Source organism: Staurois parvus, unplaced genomic scaffold (assembly GCF_062004578.1).
Source record: "Staurois parvus isolate SC_StPar_1 unplaced genomic scaffold, SC_StPar_1.0 ptg001589l, whole genome shotgun sequence".
NCBI lineage: Eukaryota > Metazoa > Chordata > Amphibia > Anura > Ranidae > Staurois > Staurois parvus.
In genome coordinates, this window is record NW_028319385.1 from 42862 (window position 1) to 60842 (window position 17981).

At 50.2% G+C, this 17981-nt stretch overlaps 1 protein-coding gene across 2 annotated transcripts in view; it reads left to right on the plus strand.

Moving 5' to 3' along the window:
- Positions 1 to 17981, plus strand: part of SCPEP1 (serine carboxypeptidase 1) — a 44158-nt gene that overhangs the window by 4158 nt on the left and 22019 nt on the right. Inside the window, exons 2-5 of one of the 2 annotated variants that reach the window (XM_089662921.1) lie at positions 11183 to 11310; positions 11735 to 11824; positions 14971 to 15126; positions 15675 to 15749. In XM_089662921.1, the coding sequence (XP_089519047.1) occupies positions 11183 to 11310; positions 11735 to 11824; positions 14971 to 15126; positions 15675 to 15749 (449 nt within the window). The remainder of the gene's footprint in view (positions 1 to 11182; positions 11311 to 11734; positions 11825 to 14970; positions 15127 to 15674; positions 15750 to 17981) is intronic. The other variant, XM_089662922.1, reaches the window with a different exon arrangement.

Genomic DNA, 17981 nt, shown 5'->3' on the forward strand with positions numbered 1-17981 from the left:
GGATCTGTACTACAGAAATAAAAGGTGTAAATAGCTACATGAGTGTTGGATGAGTTGTACCAAAATATAGTGGTGTCACCTATTTCCGTGATATCCACCTGTTGCCTCTGTCAGACTCATTAGAAAAAGGATATACAACATAGTTGTCATGGTGTAGATGACGCCTTTCCCTCAGGGTTCGGGACTTTCTTTCAGTGGGCGGCGTGTATCCAAGTGTTCTTCCCGGCCACCTTGTCAGAAGGGGCTGTGGTCAGCAGAACTTGGAATGGACCATCATATCTTGGCTCAAGGGAATGTTTCCTCATAAATGTCTTTACTAATACCCAATCTCCGGGTAATAGGCTGTGAGTTCCTGTATCTGACTCAGAATCTGGAATGGAGAAAACACTTGGACATGGATACGGGTTAATTCACGTGATAATACAGTCACATAATCAGTTAATACATCAAATTGTAATTGCAACTGTTGTGGAAAATAACAACCAAATATGGGGGCTGAGCTAAACAAAATCTCATAAGGGGACAGGGAGTGTTCTCTCTTGGTGTGTATCTGACACTAAATAGGGCAATAAACAGACTGTCTGGCCAACTCATGCCAGTCTCTTGGGCCATTTTTAGCATTCTTTCTACTTTCCCACTACTTTGGGGGTGATAGGGGGTATGGAACGCCAGAGTGACTCCTAATGCCGCCCATATTTCTATGGTTACTGAAGCTGTGAAGGCGGGGCCCTGGTCACTCTCTATCACCTCTGGAAGCCCATATCTGCATACAACCTCAGTGAGGAGTTTCTTCACAGTTGTTTTAGCAGTCCTGTTAGTTACAGCAAAGGCCTCTGGCCAACTGGAAAACATGTCCAACACCACTAGGGTGTACTCAACCGCCCACTCTTTGGCATCTTGATATGATCAATTTGTATCCTTTGAAAAGGGTATAGGGGTTTGGCCAAGTGTTTCTGTGGTGTCTTCTCTGTGCGTCCCGGATTGCATTTTGCACAGATGGCACATGTTCTGCAAAAAATTGTTCGTCAATGTGGTGATTCCAGGTGCTATATCGTACTTGTTGATGACAGAGTTCATGAGGCTCTTTGACAGATGGGCTGCTCCGTGTGCCCACTGAACTACAGCTGGAAACATATTCTTGGGTAAACAAAGCCTCTTGTTGCACTCAAACAGACCGTCTTTGAGAATAGCTCCTCTCCGTCTCCAGCTCTCTTTTTCTTCTTGACTTGCTGCTTCTTGGAGTTCCTTGAGGTAGTTTCTGTCCACAGGTAAGGTCTGTAAGGTAAACATTGGTTCCCACTCTCCGGTCACCTCTCCTTCCATTTCTGGTGGTCCCATGGCCGCTCGTTTTGCCGCCAAATCTGCCAGATTATTGCCTTTGGCTTCTGAAGAGTTTAATTTCCCATGAGCTTTTACCTTCAGAATAGCCACTTGAATGGGTAGAAGGAGTGCTTCCAGCAGTCGTCCAATGGCTGCTCCATGTCTTATGGATGTACCTGCCGCAGTCATAAATCCTCTTGCCTTCCATATGGGTCCAAAGTCATGGGCCATCCCAAAGGCGTATCTGGAGTCTGTGTAAATATTGGCTCTTTTACCTTCTGCCATTTTACATGCTGTAGTGAGGGCTTGAAGCTCTGCTTCCTGGGCAGATAAAGTTGGTGGTAATGCTCCTGCTTGTAGAATTTCAAATTCCGAGGTCACAGCATAACCTGTGTGGTACTTGCCTCCTTCATCTGCATATATGGAGCCATCCACAAAAAGTGTGTAGTCAGGGTTTTCCAGAGGAATTTCACTCACTGTAGGGAGATGTGTGGTTTCCATGCATCATTTCAAGGCAGTCATGTGGAGTAGTACAGGGGTCTCCTTCTTCACCTTCGCCTTCTTCTCCCCCCCTCAAAAAATGGCAGAAGGGTGGCTGGGTTGAGAGTGAGACACCTTTGGAGGGTCACATTGTCAGGAATGAGGAGGGAGATTTGCAACCGTAGATGTCTGGCCGTGGACAGGTGTCGGGGTTGTACTTGATTCAGGATGGCAGCAATGTCATGCGGTGCCAGAAGAAACGGGGGTGTGGTAAAACGAGGTCTGAAGTTCTGTCCAATAGTGCTTGAGCAGAGAAGACAGCTCTTAGAGATGAAGGACCACCCCTAGCTACGGGATCCAAATGACAAGAATAGTACCCAATGGGTCTGGTTTGCCCTCCATGTTCTTGAGCTAGGACCCCCGTGACGTGGCCTTGCTTTTCTGACACAGTTTGAAAGGTTTCTCATAATCTGGAAGTCCCAAGGCAGGAGCGGTGGATATTGCTTGCTTCAGCAGAATAAAATTATCCATGGCCTTGCTTGACAAGGTAAATGGCACAGACTTGAGAGCATCATAAAATGGTTGCATACGGACCGATGCATAAGGGATCCATGCCCTGCAGTAGGATATGAGTCCGAGAAAGGCATGCAGTTGTTTAGCTGCTTTAGGTTGGGGAATATCCTGGATTACAGCTACACGGTCCCCCAGTCTTGTTTGAAAATACTGCCATAAGGAGTGACACGGGTTTGCCCATTTCCTAACGAGAGTTGGGGCGTGGTGGTTGATATTCACGCTGCCCGTCTCGGGGGTCCCTGTCTTATCTGGGATATCTTGGGGCTCTGCATTCTCTTCTAAAGTGTCCCCGTTTCCCACAGTTATAACAGGTGATCCTTTCCCTGATATTTGGCAATGGTGGTGGACGAGTGTAGGTGGGATCTTCATCATTGACCACCATGAGGGGCGCTGGTTTTTTTTCCTTTTTTATTTTCTATGCCTCTGGCCACCAACAGTCATCAGACATCTTCATAGAGCGGTATTCAGGGCGGGCCACCATCAGACCTTTCCTGATATCCTCTTTGAGCCCTGAGACAAAAGCAGTTGAGAGCATGTGTGTTTGTGCCTTTTCATATTGAGAGAAGCCCAGATCATCAAAGGCCTGTATGAGTCTGGCATAATACTTCTCCACAGACTCCCCTTTATCTTGGGTGATGTCTTGAATTGTCTGATCCGCCAATTTCTCCTTTGCCCAGTCATGGAGCTGGACACAAAACTCCACGCCTGAAGAACAGGAAATAACACTTGTCAGGCAGGCATCATTGAAGGCCATCTGCATAACTGCCCAGAAAACATGTCCTGCTTTAATTTGGCATAGACTGAGCAGGTCTTTCCAAGCAGCTGAGTAAGTTTCTTGTATCTGCACTACCCTGCGGTAAAAGGGCATTGGCTGTTTCTCTGGGTCAGGCAGACTCGTCACTAAGGCCGCTGCTTGTGATGGGGTAAAAGCGACATACATTACCGGTGCCCCTTCCGGTAATCTTCAATGTCGGTGTTGTCTTGTGTACTGTTCCAGTTTAGTTTGTACTCCACTGTGCGTGGGTTTGGGAGTCAAATCTATTGGTGCCCTTGTCGCTTGCAGCTGTCGATCACTCCATTCAGATGCATCGTCATTCAATTGGACATCTGACATAGGTTTGGGAGTCATACCTATTGGCATCCTTCCTGCTTGAGGTTGTTGATCATCCGACTCGAATACATTGTCATTCATGTATCCGGCTTGTGAAGGTGACACTTCCATATTGGGGAAAACGGGAGTGTGGTAGGAACCATCCTGGTTTAGAACAGGGAGAACTGGGTATATGCCTTATTTAGGCCTTCCGGGTGTACCAAGATGGCCGGCGAACGGAAGTGCACTGGGCTGGGCAGGAAGTGACAACACAGGTGTAGCAAGATGGCTGCTAGCAGGAAGTGTACTGGGCAGGAAGGGACAAAGCAGGAGCAGCAAGATGGCTGCCATCAGGAAGTGCACTGGGCAGGGCTGGGGTGGTGGGCATAAAGTAAGCGTTAGACAAAGGGCAGGGCTGTCCCTCCCCTCCTCCACCCCACATTCCAACATAGGGCGGTGGTTTTAGCAAACTTCCAATTACAATTTTGTGATACAAATACATTATACAATTGCCATTTTCTTGAATTTCTTCCAACTATCCTTCTTTATACAACACTTTTCCAGTTCTGTACAAAACTTCTGTCAGGTTCAGCAAACCTTTATCACATAACATTCCTCTCTGTTCCTACAATGATTTATGCCAGTCCTGACCTTCAGCTTACAAACGTTCGCTACTTACTATAACTTTAACTGCTTCACTTCCTTCACAATATGACATGCCAGTAATCCTTTTCAATATTTTAACACATTAATGGTACACATAAACAGTTTATTTTTTATTTTTTCCCCTGTAGCAATACCTGTTCTGTCCACTACTCTTTGTGGATAACTTCGGCTACATTATACCAAACTTCTTGCTGTCCTCAAGCACATGTTTGTCAACTAAGACATCTTTCTTCTCTTTTTTTTTTTTTTTTTTTTGCCATACCTCCTTATCTTTAATTCCACATACTTTTCCTTTTCTCTCTCTGCAACCAGGTAACGTGCTAACATTCCTTTCTAGGGGTCTTATCAGCGTCTGACCCATCTCCTCCTGTCTCTGTCCTTCCTAACAGGAATCTAAGACACTTCACAGGCTGCTGTCCAGACTTTCCTTAACCCTTAACAAACCCCAACCTTCTGTTATGAATGGCAAACATTAGCTTACAGACACACATTTAGGACATAACATAGCAGTCTATCTTGGTGGGCTCTGAGTACAGACCACTGAGTAACTCATCATAACCCACACAAACAGTTACGGCACCCGCTGTCACACTACCGTGACGCATATCCGACACCTCCTCTGTTGTGGTCAACACACAAGGTTACCACACACCCAGAGAAATTATGTGTCAAAACCCTCAGTAGGTCCACTCCTCTTCCACCTCAAGACTGATACAGAAAAACACACAACAGAGACCCAGGCAACAGATAAGCACATGCAGGTATATTTAAATAAACTCCGGGCATACAAGGTTACCTGCCTTTATTGACCTTTAGCAGCCGTACTAGGCACAGGTATGAATCAACAACAAAGACAGGATAAGCAATGGTAAGATAGCAAAATATATCTTACCATGCTCCGAGAGGTGATCAAGCTCTCCGGCCTGTCCAGTTTGACTGACACCGAACGCCTTTTCATGGCGGCTGGCTGCAGGTTCATTATTCAGTTCCCGGGTTTCTTGGCACCAAATTGTTTTAGTCTTGGACTTAATCATCCAGTGCTTATCTGTTCCTGTCCAAAATTTATGACGCTGGCCAGCTTGTGGAATGTGCGCACATAAAGAAACTCACACTGACACCTTTGGTCTGTGAAAACTTCTCTCTAATTTATTGAAATGAAACCGTGAGCTTATATATGAAAAATGATGCGAACATCACGTGATAACAGCATCAGCATTATATTAGTCTTTGATTGGTCACTTTACAGGAAAACAATCTCCGTCATGGTATAGGTGTGATCTTCTTCAGTCTTATCTTAAAAAGAGAAAAACATTCTTTTGTCTTCCAAATCACACGATGGGAGGGGGTCTGTTCCTGTGAGCAAATATTTCTTAAGCAAGGATTTCTTAAAGTACCACAAAGCCCAGCAGGCAGAAAATATTCACACAACATATGTATTAAAGTATAAAAGTAAATATTTATAAAACTTATAGAAATAGCGTATATATATATATATTCAATAGGAAACGAAATAGGCATTTTACCAAATCCATCACACCGGGACAAGATAAGCATACGTGGAGGGATGCCGGGACAAGATGGGCACACGTGGAGGGATGACGGGACAAGATGGGCACACGTGGAGGGATGCCGGGACAAGATGGGCACACGTGGAGGGATGACGGGACAAGATGGGCACACGTGGAGGGATGACGGGACAAGATGGGCACACGTGGAGGGATGCCGGGACAAGGCGGACACACGTGGAGGGATGCCGGGACAAGCTGGCCACATGTGGAGGGATGCCGGGACAAGGCGGGCACACGTGGAGGGATGCCAGGACAAGCTGGCCACACGTGGAGGGATGCCGGGACAAGCTGGCCACACGTGGAGGGATGCCGGGACAAGGCGGGCACACGTGGAGGGATGCCGGGACAAGGCGGGCACACGTGGAGGGATGCCGGGACAAGCTGGCCACATGTGGAGGGATGCCGGGACAAGCTGGCCACACGTGGAGGGATGCCGGGACAAGCTGGCCACACGTGGAGGGATGCCGGGACAAGGCGGGCACACGTGGAGGGATGCCGGGACAAGGCGGGCACACGTGGAGGGATGCCGGGACAAGGCGGGCACACGTGGAGGGATGCCGGGACAAGCTGGCCACACGTGGAGGGATGCCGGGACAAGCTGGCCACACGTGGAGGGATGCCGGGACAAGGCGGGCACACGTGGAGGGATGCCGGGAGAAGGCGGGCACACGTGGAGGGATGCCGGGACAAGGCGGGCACACGTGGAGGGATGCCGGGACAAGCTGGCCACACGTGGAGGGATGCCGGGACAAGCTGGCCACACGTGGAGGGATGCCGGGACAAGGCGGGCACACGTGGAGGGATGCCGGGACAAGGCGGGCACACGTGGAGGGATGCCGGGACAAGCTGGCCACATGTGGAGGGATGCCGGGACAAGCTGGCCACACGTGGAGGGATGCCGGGACAAGCTGGCCACACGTGGAGGGATGCCGGGACAAGGCGGGCACACGTGGAGGGATGCCGGGACAAGGCGGGCACACGTGGAGGGATGCCAGGACAAGGCGGGCACACGTGGAGGGATGCCGGGACAAGGCGGGCACACGTGGAGGGATGCCGGGACAAGGCGGGCACACGTGGAGGGATGCCGGGACAAGGCGGGCACATCTGGATGGACCATTGGCATTGCTGGGTATGGGGTGATTTATCTATATCAGTGATCGGTAACTTGTGATCTGCCCGACTTTTTCTGCTCCTCGGCTCACCCTATTGTTAGGGCATTTTTCTCCTCTTCCAGTGTGACCCAGGAGGGTCAGAAGGTTAGACCTCTCTGGTGACCACCCCTCCCCTCTCCACTTTCTTCAACTCTCTCCTGGTTCCCCTCCATCCTATCACAGCGCTTCTTCAGTGTTACTGATAGCTGTCTCCTCCCCTCCCTCTCTGTAGGGGTCCCCCAAGGCTTTGACCACACACCTCTTCTCCATCTACACCTCTTCTCCATCTACACCTCTTCTCCATCTACACCTCTTCTCCATCTACACCTCTTCTCCATCTACACCTCTTCTCTAGGTCACTTGACCTCCCACCACGGCCTCAAATCTGCCTGTGTACTCCTCACCTCCTCCATCTCCTATCACTGACATATCAGTCTGGATGTCACTTCCTCACATTCAGTCTATCCAAAGCTCCTAATATAATGATACCCCTGTGGGGGGTCAGCCTGGGGCCGGTTTAGGAAGGGGTTAAAACGGTAGTAAAAACAAAAGCCTTTCTCTCTGCAAGAGAACATCATAATGTAGTATGACGATGACATCACTCCTGTGTGAGTCACTGAACTTTCTGCCAAGAGTCTTTTTACCCCTCTGGTCCTGACACCCTTCCATATTACATTGTATCCATATTGTCTCCTCTATAATGTGAAGTGCTGCACTTATTCTGGATTCAACAGATGTGACAGGCTTGGTCAGACGTGTTTTTGAGGAAAAAAACTGCATTATATGCAGATGATGTCCTCTTGTTCCTTCTAGTATCCAGACATCTCTTCCAGCAGTAATGAGGTATGTTGATGAATCTGGGAAATTTCCAGGCCTTGGCATAATCTGGGAGAAATCATTGTTAATGCCATTGGACCCTTTGTCATCTCCCTCACCATCTACACTAAGAGTTGTGTCCTCTATGAAGTCCTTGGAGGTGACAGTATCTACTCCAGTACCATTGGACCCTTTGTCATCTCCCTTACCATCCACACTGAGTTGTGTCATGTATGAAGTCCTTGGAAGTGACAGTATCTACTCCAGTACCATTGGACCCTTTGTCATCTCCCTCACCATCTACACTAAGAGTTGTGTCCTCTATGAAGTCCTTGGAGGTGACAGCATCTACTTCAGTGCCATTGGACCCTTTGTCATCTCCCTCACCATCTACACTAAGAGTTGTGTCATGTATGAAGTCCTTGGAGGTGACAGCATCTACTTCAGTACCATTGGACCCTTTGTCATCTCCCTCACCATCCACACTGAGTTGTGTCATGTATGAAGTCCTTGGAGGTGACAGCATCTACTTCAGTACCATTGGACCCTTTTCATCTCCCTCACCATCTACGCTAAGAGTTGTGTCATGTATGAAGTCCTTGGAGGTGACAGTATCTACTCCAGTACCATTGGACCCTTTGTCATCTCCCTTACCATCCACACTGAGTTGTGTCATGTATGAAGTCCTTGGAGGTGACAGCATCTACTCCAGTGTCATTGGACCCTTTGTCATCTCCCTTACCATCTACACTAAGAGTTGTGTCCTCTATGAAGTCCTTGGAGGTGACAGTATCTACTTCAGTTCAGGCATTTGTCCCAGATAATATCGCCCCATTGTTGTCTAGATTTCAAAGTAAACCTTGGAGTAAGTTACGTTTATCTTTGGTAGGTCGTGTAAACTTACTTAAGATGATATGGATGCTCCAACTCTGATGTTTTCAATGTTCCTCCCCAGATTAGATTCCTCTGTGGTTCCCCATAAAAAATTGGAGACACTACAACATCCCAGTGATGCTGGAGGATTGGAAGTCCCCAACTCAAGGTTATATTTTTTTGGCAGCTCAAATGCAGCACCTTGCGGGTTGGGAATCTGAAAGACCTCCTAGGGCTGCTCAATGACTATTTTCTTTGATCTTCAAGGGCTGGGCACCATTGCATGTTTTGGAAGGGGCATTGGGGGGCGCTTCATTAACTGCTATGCCTACTTTGTAAGGTGTGGGAGGAAACGAAGACAATGATAGGGATGTCTAACCTCACTAGATATACTGCAATATGGGGAAATGATCAGCTTCCTGAGCTTCTGGTTCTGCAGGGCTTTCAGAGATGGAAAAGATCACGGGTCTCTACCGTAGCACACCCCTGAGAATGGAACCCCTAAAACATCTGAGCAGTTGAGGACAGAGTTTTCGTCACCTCAAAGGTGGTTTTATCCATTTCTTCAACTTCGTCATGTGCTATCAGCTCAATTCTCCTCTGCGGTTGTGTTTTTATTTCCCTCCTCCATCACTGGACAGAATAGTTCAAGCAACATCAACCAAGGGACTTATCTCGGAAACCTATGTAGATCTAGTAAAGAAATTCCTGATCCCGTCCAGGGTAGGATGGGACCAGGATATCAGTTCCCTCTCGCAGGAAGTCTGGGGGAGGATCCTTCAGACCTCCTCTGGTGTCTTGTTCTCCATCACATAGATGAACACACATTTGTATTCTTCATATGGTGTATAGAACCCCTTCATTTCTCCATACCATAGCTATGAAACCTCCCCCACTTCCCTCTCACCCAGGGTGAGTGCCCCCCCCCCCACTTACTTCTCACCCAGGGTTAGTGCCCCCTGTAGCAATTATGCACACAGAGATGGACGCGGTCATCCAGTTTGCTCCAAACCCTCCATCTTGTATCTCTCTCTCCTCCAAAATCCCCCCTCCCTCTCTGTTGAGTGACATGTGGTCTGTTTGATGCAGAGATCACCGGAAATCAGGCTCAGGGGGAGAGCTCCAGGGCTATAAAATCCCAACTGATCTGGTGCCCAGATGTCTGTTAGCGTCTCAATCTGGGATATCGTAAAGCCATAAAACCAAGTCCTTCACTGAGCTCAAAGACATTCCAGGTAGTCGTAAAACGGACTCACATTTAAACATCCCCTTTTCCCCTATGATTTCATATCTTGGATTATGAAAGACTTACATAAAAACCAGGCATATATTTAGATTGGTCACTTTAATACAAGTTGCCTGATATATTACACCCCCTAGCTGACATCTACAGGAGAGCAGAAAATGATATCTCCTTAACCGTCACAACAGGTATGGCATATTTCATACATAGACGTTCAGCAGATGCGTCTGCATATTAATCTACTAGTGGCAAGGCTGCCAAACGCACCAAGGGTAAGTTATGGGTCATGATATAAGCGGTGAGGGATTTTGGTTCAAGCTGGGACCTCTGTCCACACCTCCCTCCCCAAATGAGGCGATTGATTCTCTGCTTCAAGGAGACACCCTGCTGAGTTCCTAGAAAAGCTGTTATGCTTGGAGCAGAGAGCTAAGCTGAATTGAAGTTGAAGAAGCTCCCTTTTAACATCGAAACAAACTTTGGGAGACAGCCCTTTTGCTCAGAAAACCTGAAAGCTGCTTAACTAAGGCAAGTACTCTATCTCTCTAAACTCCTTTCTGTTATCTCTTTGCTGTGTTATTGTTCTCTGTATATTTATATATATATATATTGGCTACATCTTTTCTGTAAATATTTTTATTGCACCCTTTTGACCTTTTAGTAATAAATCTTACTTTCTGAAAGTGTTGAACTGTTTCTAAAGCTCTTTAATGCAAACTAAGCACCCCTGCCTCTGAAGAGCGCTACTGTGTGTTTTTAAACGTCTGCATACATCTGCCTGCTGTGACCGTGGTATACAAACGATTATTCAACCATCATAGTGTTATTGCTGATATTGCCGAGTTTCCTCTCTCTCTGTACAAAAAGGAGGTGGTGGCAGTGTGAAGGGTTAATTGCCTAATTAACCTGACCCAGTAACAATCGCTCCCAGGCTGCCGGTAGACCACAGATTGTGGTCCATTAGCTGGACAATCTTTGTGCAGGTTGCAGGTGCAGCTGGGCGTGGCATTGTTACGCACGTGACTTCGCGGTTTAGATTGGCTAGTCCTTCGGTCACGAGTTTGGTGAGAAGGGCTGGGGTCTGATGCTGCGACTGGCACCCCCCCCCCACTTCCCTCTCACCCAGGGTAAGTGCCCCCCCCAGTTCCCTCTCACCCAGGGTTAGTGCCCACCCCACTTCCCTCTCACCCAGGGTGAGTGCCCCCCCCCCACTTCTCTCTCACCCAGGGTTAGTGCCCCCCCCCCCAGTTCCCTCTCACCCAGGGTTAGTCCCCACCCCACTTCCCTCTCACCCAGGGTGAGTGCCCCACCCCTTATTCCCTCTACTACCCTCAATATTTTTCCTTTCTCTTCCCTTCCCTGTCGTGACATTTGTCAGGTGACTGTCTGTGCTCTCCTCTGATAGGTGGGGCAGCAAAGGAGGAATGGAACTATGTGTCAGTGAGGAAGAATGCCAACATGTTCTGGTGGCTGTACTATGCCGATCACCCCACCAAGAACTACACCCAGGTGCCGCTTGTCATGTGGCTGCAGGTGACTACATGTCCTGTTTGTCCTTCTGTGTGTCCCGTGTCTGTCCTCCCATGTCTGTCCCCATGTCCCGTGTCTGTCCTCCTGTGTCCCGTGTCTGTCCTCCTGTGTCTGTCCTCGTGTCCCGTGTCTGTCCTCCTGTGTCCCGTGTCTGTCCTCCTGTGTCCCGTGTCTGTCCTCCTGTGTCCCGTGTCTGCCCTCCTGTGTCCCGTGTCTGCCCTCCTGTGTCCTGTGTCTGTCCTCTTGTGTCCCATGTCTGTACTTCTGTGTCTGCCCTCCTGTGTCCCGTGTCTGTCCTCCTGTGTCCCGTGTCTGTACTTCTGTGTCTGTGCTGTGCTCCTGTGTCCCGTGTCTGTCCTCCTGTGTCTAGTACCTGTCTTTCCCTTCCTCCTCTTTCCATCCAATCAGCTCTCCTGTCCTCCCTCAGGGTGGTCCTGGAGGTTCCGGTTGCGGGTTCGGGAATTTTGCAGAGATTGGACCCCTCGATGTTAATCTGAAGCCTCGAAACAGCAGCTGGGTATGTCACCGCATGGAACGTTCTACAAGCTGTAGGTTGCCATTCTTTTGACCCCTCCCTCTTTCCCACTATATGCTCCTTACACCCCTCCCCCTTTACCAGGCACTGGTCCTCATACTTATCACCCCTCTCCCTGTTCCCACAAAATCCCCATCATCCCTACACCCCTCCCTCGTTCCTGGTACAGGAAGTCCCCATCCTTCTGACCCTCCCCCTTTCCAACTCTATCACCCCGATGCAGTTAGCCATCCTCTTGATCTCTCCCTTTTCCCCATAATATCCCCCAGGTTCCGGTCCCCTAGTCTCCTCCTGACTCCTCCCACTATATCTCCCAGATTCCGGTCCCCGAGTCTCCTGCTGGGTTCATGATATATCCCCCAGATTCCGGTCCCCGAGTCTCTTCCTCGGTTCATGATATATCCCCGAGATTCCGGTCCCCGAGTCTCCTCCTGGGTTCATGATATATCCCCCAGATTCCGGTCCCCGAGTCTCTTCCTGGGTTCATGATATATACCCAGATTCCGGTCCCCGAGTCTCCTCCTGGGTTCATGATATATCCCCCAGATTCTGGTCCCCGAGTCTCCTCCTGGGTTCATGATATATCCCCCAGATTCTGGTCCCCGAGTCTCCTCCTGGGTTCATGATATATCCCCCAGATTCCGGTCCCCGAGTCTCCTCCCACTATATCTCCCAGATTCCGGTCCCCGAGTCTCCTCCTGGGTTCATGATATATCCCCCAGATTCTGGTCCCCGAGTCTCTTCCTCGGTTCATGATATATCCCCGAGATTCCGGTCCCCGAGTCTCCTCCTGGGTTCATGATATATCCCCCAGATTCCGGTCCCCGAGTCTCCTCCTGGGTTCATGATATATCCCCCAGATTCTGGTCCCCGAGTCTCTTCCTCGGTTCATGATATATCCCCGAGATTCCGGTCCCCGAGTCTCCTCCTGGGTTCATGATATATCCCCCAGATTCCGGTCCCCGAGTCTCTTCCTGGGTTCATGATATATACCCAGATTCCGGTCCCCGAGTCTCCTCCTGGGTTCATGATATATCCCCCAGATTCTGGTCCCCGAGTCTCCTCCTGGGTTCATGATATATCCCCCAGATTCTGGTCCCCGAGTCTCCTCCTGGGTTCATGATATATCCCCCAGATTCCGGTCCCCGAGTCTCCTCCCACTATATCTCCCAGATTCCGGTCCCCGAGTCTCCTGCTGGGTTCATGATATATCCCTCAGATTCCGGTCCCCGAGTCTCCTCCTGGGTTCATGATATATCCCCCAGATTCCGGTCCCCGAGTCTCTTCCTGGGTTCATGATATATCCCCGAGATTCCGGTCCCCGAGTCTCCTCCTGGGTTCATGATATATCCCCGAGATTCCGGTCCCCGAGTCTCCTCCTGGGTTCATGATATATCCCCCAGATTCCGGTCCCCGAGTCTCCTCCTGGGTTCATGATATATCCCCCAGATTCCGGTCCCCGAGTCTCCTCCTGGGTTCATGATATATCCCCCAGATTCCGGTCCCCGAGTCTCTTCCTGGGTTCATGATATATCCCCCAGATTCCGGTCCCCGAGTCTCCTCCTGGGTTCATGATATATCCCCCAGATTCCGGTCCCCGAGTCTCCTCCTGGGTTCATGATATATCCCCCAGATTCCGGTCCCCGAGTCTCTTCCTGGGTTCATGATATATCCCCCAGATTCCGGTCCCCGAGTCTCCTCCTGGTTTCATGATATATCCCCCAGATTCCGGTCCCCGAGTCTCCTCCTGGGTTCATGATATATCCCCCAGATTCCGGTCCCCAAGTCTCCTCCTTGGTTCATGATATATCCCCCAGATTACGGTCCCCGAGTCTCCTCCTGGGTTCATGATATATCCCCGAGATTCCGGTCCCCGAGTCTCCTCCTGGGTTCATGATATATCCCCCAGATTCCGGTCCCCAAATCTCCTCCTGACTCCTCCCACTATGTCTCCCAGATTCCGGTCCCCTAGTCTCCTCCTGGGTTCATGATATATCCCCCAGATTCCGGTCCCCGAGTCTCCTCCTGGGTTCATGATATATCCCCCAGATTCCGGTCCCCAAGTCTCCTCCTGGGTTCATGATATATCCCCCAGATTCCGGTCCCCGAGTCTCTTCCTGGGTTCATGATATATCCCCCAGATTCCGGTCCCCGAGTCTCCTCCTGGGTTCATGATATATCCCCCAGATTCCGGTCCCCAAGTCTCCTCCTGGGTTCATGATATATCCCCCAGATTCCGGTCCCCAAGTCTCTTTTTGGTTTCATGATATATCCCCAGGTACAGGTCCCCATTCTCCTGGGTTCATGATATATCCTCCAGGTACAGGTCCCCATCCTCCTGACTCCTCCCACTATACCCCCCAGGTACAGGTTCCCATCCTTGTTACTCCTCCTGCTATATCCCCCACGTACAGGTCCCCATCCTCCTGACTCCTCCCACTATAAACCCCAGGTACAGGTTCCCATCCTCCTGACTCCTCCCACGATATCCCCCAGGTACAGGTCCCCATCCTCCTGACTCCTCCCACAATATCCCCCAGGTACAGGTTCCCATCCTCCTGACTCCTCCCGTGATATCCTCCAGGTACAGGTCCCCATCCTCCTGACTCCTCCCACTATACCCCCCAGGTACAGGTTCCCATCCTTGTTACTCCTCCTGCTATATCCCCCACGTACAGGTCCCCATCCTCCTGACTCCTCCCACTATAAACCCCAGGTACAGGTTCCCATCCTCCTGACTCCTCCCACGATATCCCCCAGGTACAGGTTCCCATCCTCCTGACTCCTCCCACGATATCCCCCAGGTACAGGTCCCCATCCTCCTGACTCCTCCCACAATATCCCCCAGGTACAGGTTCCCATCCTCCTGACTCCTCCCACGATATCCCCTAGGTACAGGTTCCCATCCTCCTGACTCCTCCCACGATATCCCCCAGGTACAGGTCCCCATCCTCCTGACTCCTCCCACAATATCCCCCAGGTACAGGTTCCTATCCTCCTGACTCCTCCCACGATATCCCCCAGGTACAGGTTCCCATCCCCCTGATATAGATCCCTGTCCCCCTGACCCCGCCCCCTTTCCTGGTGTAGGTTGCCATGTTTCTGACTGTTTCTGGCACGTCCCTCAGGTGCAGGTTGCCAGTCTGCTGTTTGTGGACAATCCTGTGGGCACCGGATATAGCTACACGACAGATAGCGGAGCGTTTGCCAGGGACGTGGACATGGTCTCTAAAGACATGCTGGTTCTTCTCAAAGAATTCTTCCACTCAAAACCGGATTTCCAGGTGAGTGGTTGCAGCGGATGTAGGTAATAGGAAATGCCATGTTCCTGGCACTGGGGATAATTTGTTCCAGTTGCAGCACAACATGATACATTGTAACCCTATCTGTAGGGACACGCTGTGCACACTGAGAGACTCTTGTCTTGTTACCGGATATCTTCTGGCTGCGAAGACTTGTGGCTCCACCATCAGGGCATGTGAGGGAAATGACTTACACAGCTACAGAGGGGACATGCAGATCCTGAGTGGCCCCCTGCGTGTAGGTGGGTCCTGAGTGGCCCCCCCATGTGTGGCCCTCTGGATGAAGGCGGGTCTCATCTGTATGACCTCCATCACACTGCACCAAAATTGTGCACTTGGGCTGTATTTCAGCCCCCTCTCCACCTTCACAGGCACAGTGGTGCTCTGAGCCAAGCACAGCACATTCAGCATGCCGCTCACTTTCATGGCTCCCCGTGGGAGGGTGCTGGGGGTGCGGCCCATACGGGTGTCTCCTATAATCTCCTTACACTGTGACACCTCTGTGTGATCCCTACGATTTGTCCCCACAGGCAATCCCCTTCTACATCTTCTCAGAGTCATACGGAGGCAAGATGGCGGCAGTGATCTCCCTGGCACTACACGAGGTAAGATCCCCGGCATAGTCCGGCTGGATGGACCCGGGAAGTGCACACAAACCTTCAGCAGGGAAGGGAGGCGGCTTCCAATTTGCCACGCCCCCAGTTCATTTTAACTGCTTTTTACACAAGAAATGTTTTCTGTCTTCATTATTTTCATCGCTCACTTGGTGGGCGGCGTGTATGGTCATCGTCTAGAAGGGACCCCTCCTCTATCATGTCTCAGATATTGGAGCCCCGTGTATGGTCATCGTCTAGAAGGGACCCCTCCTCTATCATGTCTCAGATATTGGAGTCCCGTGTATGGTCATCGTCTAGAAGGGACCCCTCCTCTATCATGTCTCAGATATTGGAGTCCCGTGTATGGTCATCGTCTAGAAGGGACCCCTCCTCTATCATGTCTCAGATATTGGAGTCCCGTGTATGGTCATTGTCTAGAAGGGACCCCTCCTCTATCATGTCTCAGATATTGGAGCCCCGTGTATGGTCATCGTCTAGAAGGGACCCCTCCTCTATCATGTCTCAGATATTGGAGTCCCGTGTATGGTCATCGTCTAGAAGGGACCCCTCCTCTATCATGTCTCAGATATTGGAGCCCCGTGTATGGTCATCGTCTAGAAGGGACCCCTCCTCTATCATGTCTCAGATATTGGAGTCCCGTGTATGGTCATCGTCTAGAAGGGACCCCTCCTCTATCATGTCTCAGATATTGGAGTCCCGTGTATGGTCATCGTCTAGAAGGGACCCGTCCTCTATCACGTCTCAGATATTGGAGTCCCGTGTATGGTCATCGTCTAGAAGGGACCCCTCCTCTATCATGTCTCAGATATTGGAGCCCCGTGTATGGTCATCGTCTAGAAGGGACCCCTCCTCTATCATGTCTCAGATATTGGAGTCCCGTGTATGGTCATCGTCTAGAAGGGACCCCTCCTCTATCATGTCTCAGATATTGGAGTCCCGTGTATGGTCATCGTCTAGAAGGGACCCCTCCTCTATCATGTCTCAGATATTGGAGTCCCGTGTATGGTCATTGTCTAGAAGGGACCCCTCCTCTATCATGTCTCAGATATTGGAGCCCCGTGTATGGTCATCGTCTAGAAGGGACCCCTCCTCTATCATGTCTCAGATATTGGAGTCCCGTGTATGGTCATCGTCTAGAAGGGACCCCTCCTCTATCATGTCTCAGATATTGGAGCCCCGTGTATGGTCATCGTCTAGAAGGGACCCCTCCTCTATCATGTCTCAGATATTGGAGTCCCGTGTATGGTCATCGTCTAGAAGGGACCCCTCCTCTATCATGTCTCAGATATTGGAGTCCCGTGTATGGTCATCGTCTAGAAGGGACCCGTCCTCTATCACGTCTCAGATATTGGAGTCCCGTGTATGGTCATCGTCTAGAAGGGACCCCTCCTCTATCACGTCTCAGATATTGGAGTCCCGTGTATGGTCATCGTCTAGAAGGGACCCCTCCTCTATCATGTCTCAGATATTGGAGTCCCGTGTATGGTCATCGTCTAGAAGGGACCCCTCTTCTATCATGTCTCAGATATTGGAGTCCCGTGTATGGTCATCGTCTAGAAGGGACCCCTCCTCTATCATGTCTCAGATATTGGAGTACCGTGTGTGGTCATCGTCTAGAAGGGACCCCTCCTCTATCATGTCTCAGATATTGGAGTCCCGTGTGTGGTCATCGTCTAGAAGGGACCCGTCCTCTATCATGTCTCAGATATTGGAGTCCCGTGTGTGGTCATCGTCTAGAAGTGACCCCTCCTCTATCATGTCTCAGATATTGGAGTCCCGTGTATGGTCATCGTCTAGAAGGGACCCCTCCTCTATCATGTCTCAGATATTGGAGTCCCGTGTATGGTCATCGTCTAGAAGGGACCCCTCTTCTATCATGTCTCAGATATTGGAGTCCCGTGTATGGTCATCGTCTAGAAGGGACCCCTCCTTTATCATGTCTCAGATATTGGAGTCCCGTGTATGGTCATCGTCTAGAAGGGACCCCTCCTCTATCATGTCTCAGATATTGGAGTCCCGTGTGTGGTCATCGTCTAGAAGGGACCCCTCCTCTATCATGTCTCAGATATTGGAGTCCCGTGTATGGTCATCGTCTAGAAGGGACCCCTCCTCTATCATGTCTCAGATATTGGAGTCCCGTGTATGGTCATCGTCTAGAAGTGACCCCTCCTCTATCATGTCTTAGATATTGGGAGTCCCGTGTATGGTCATCGTCTAGAA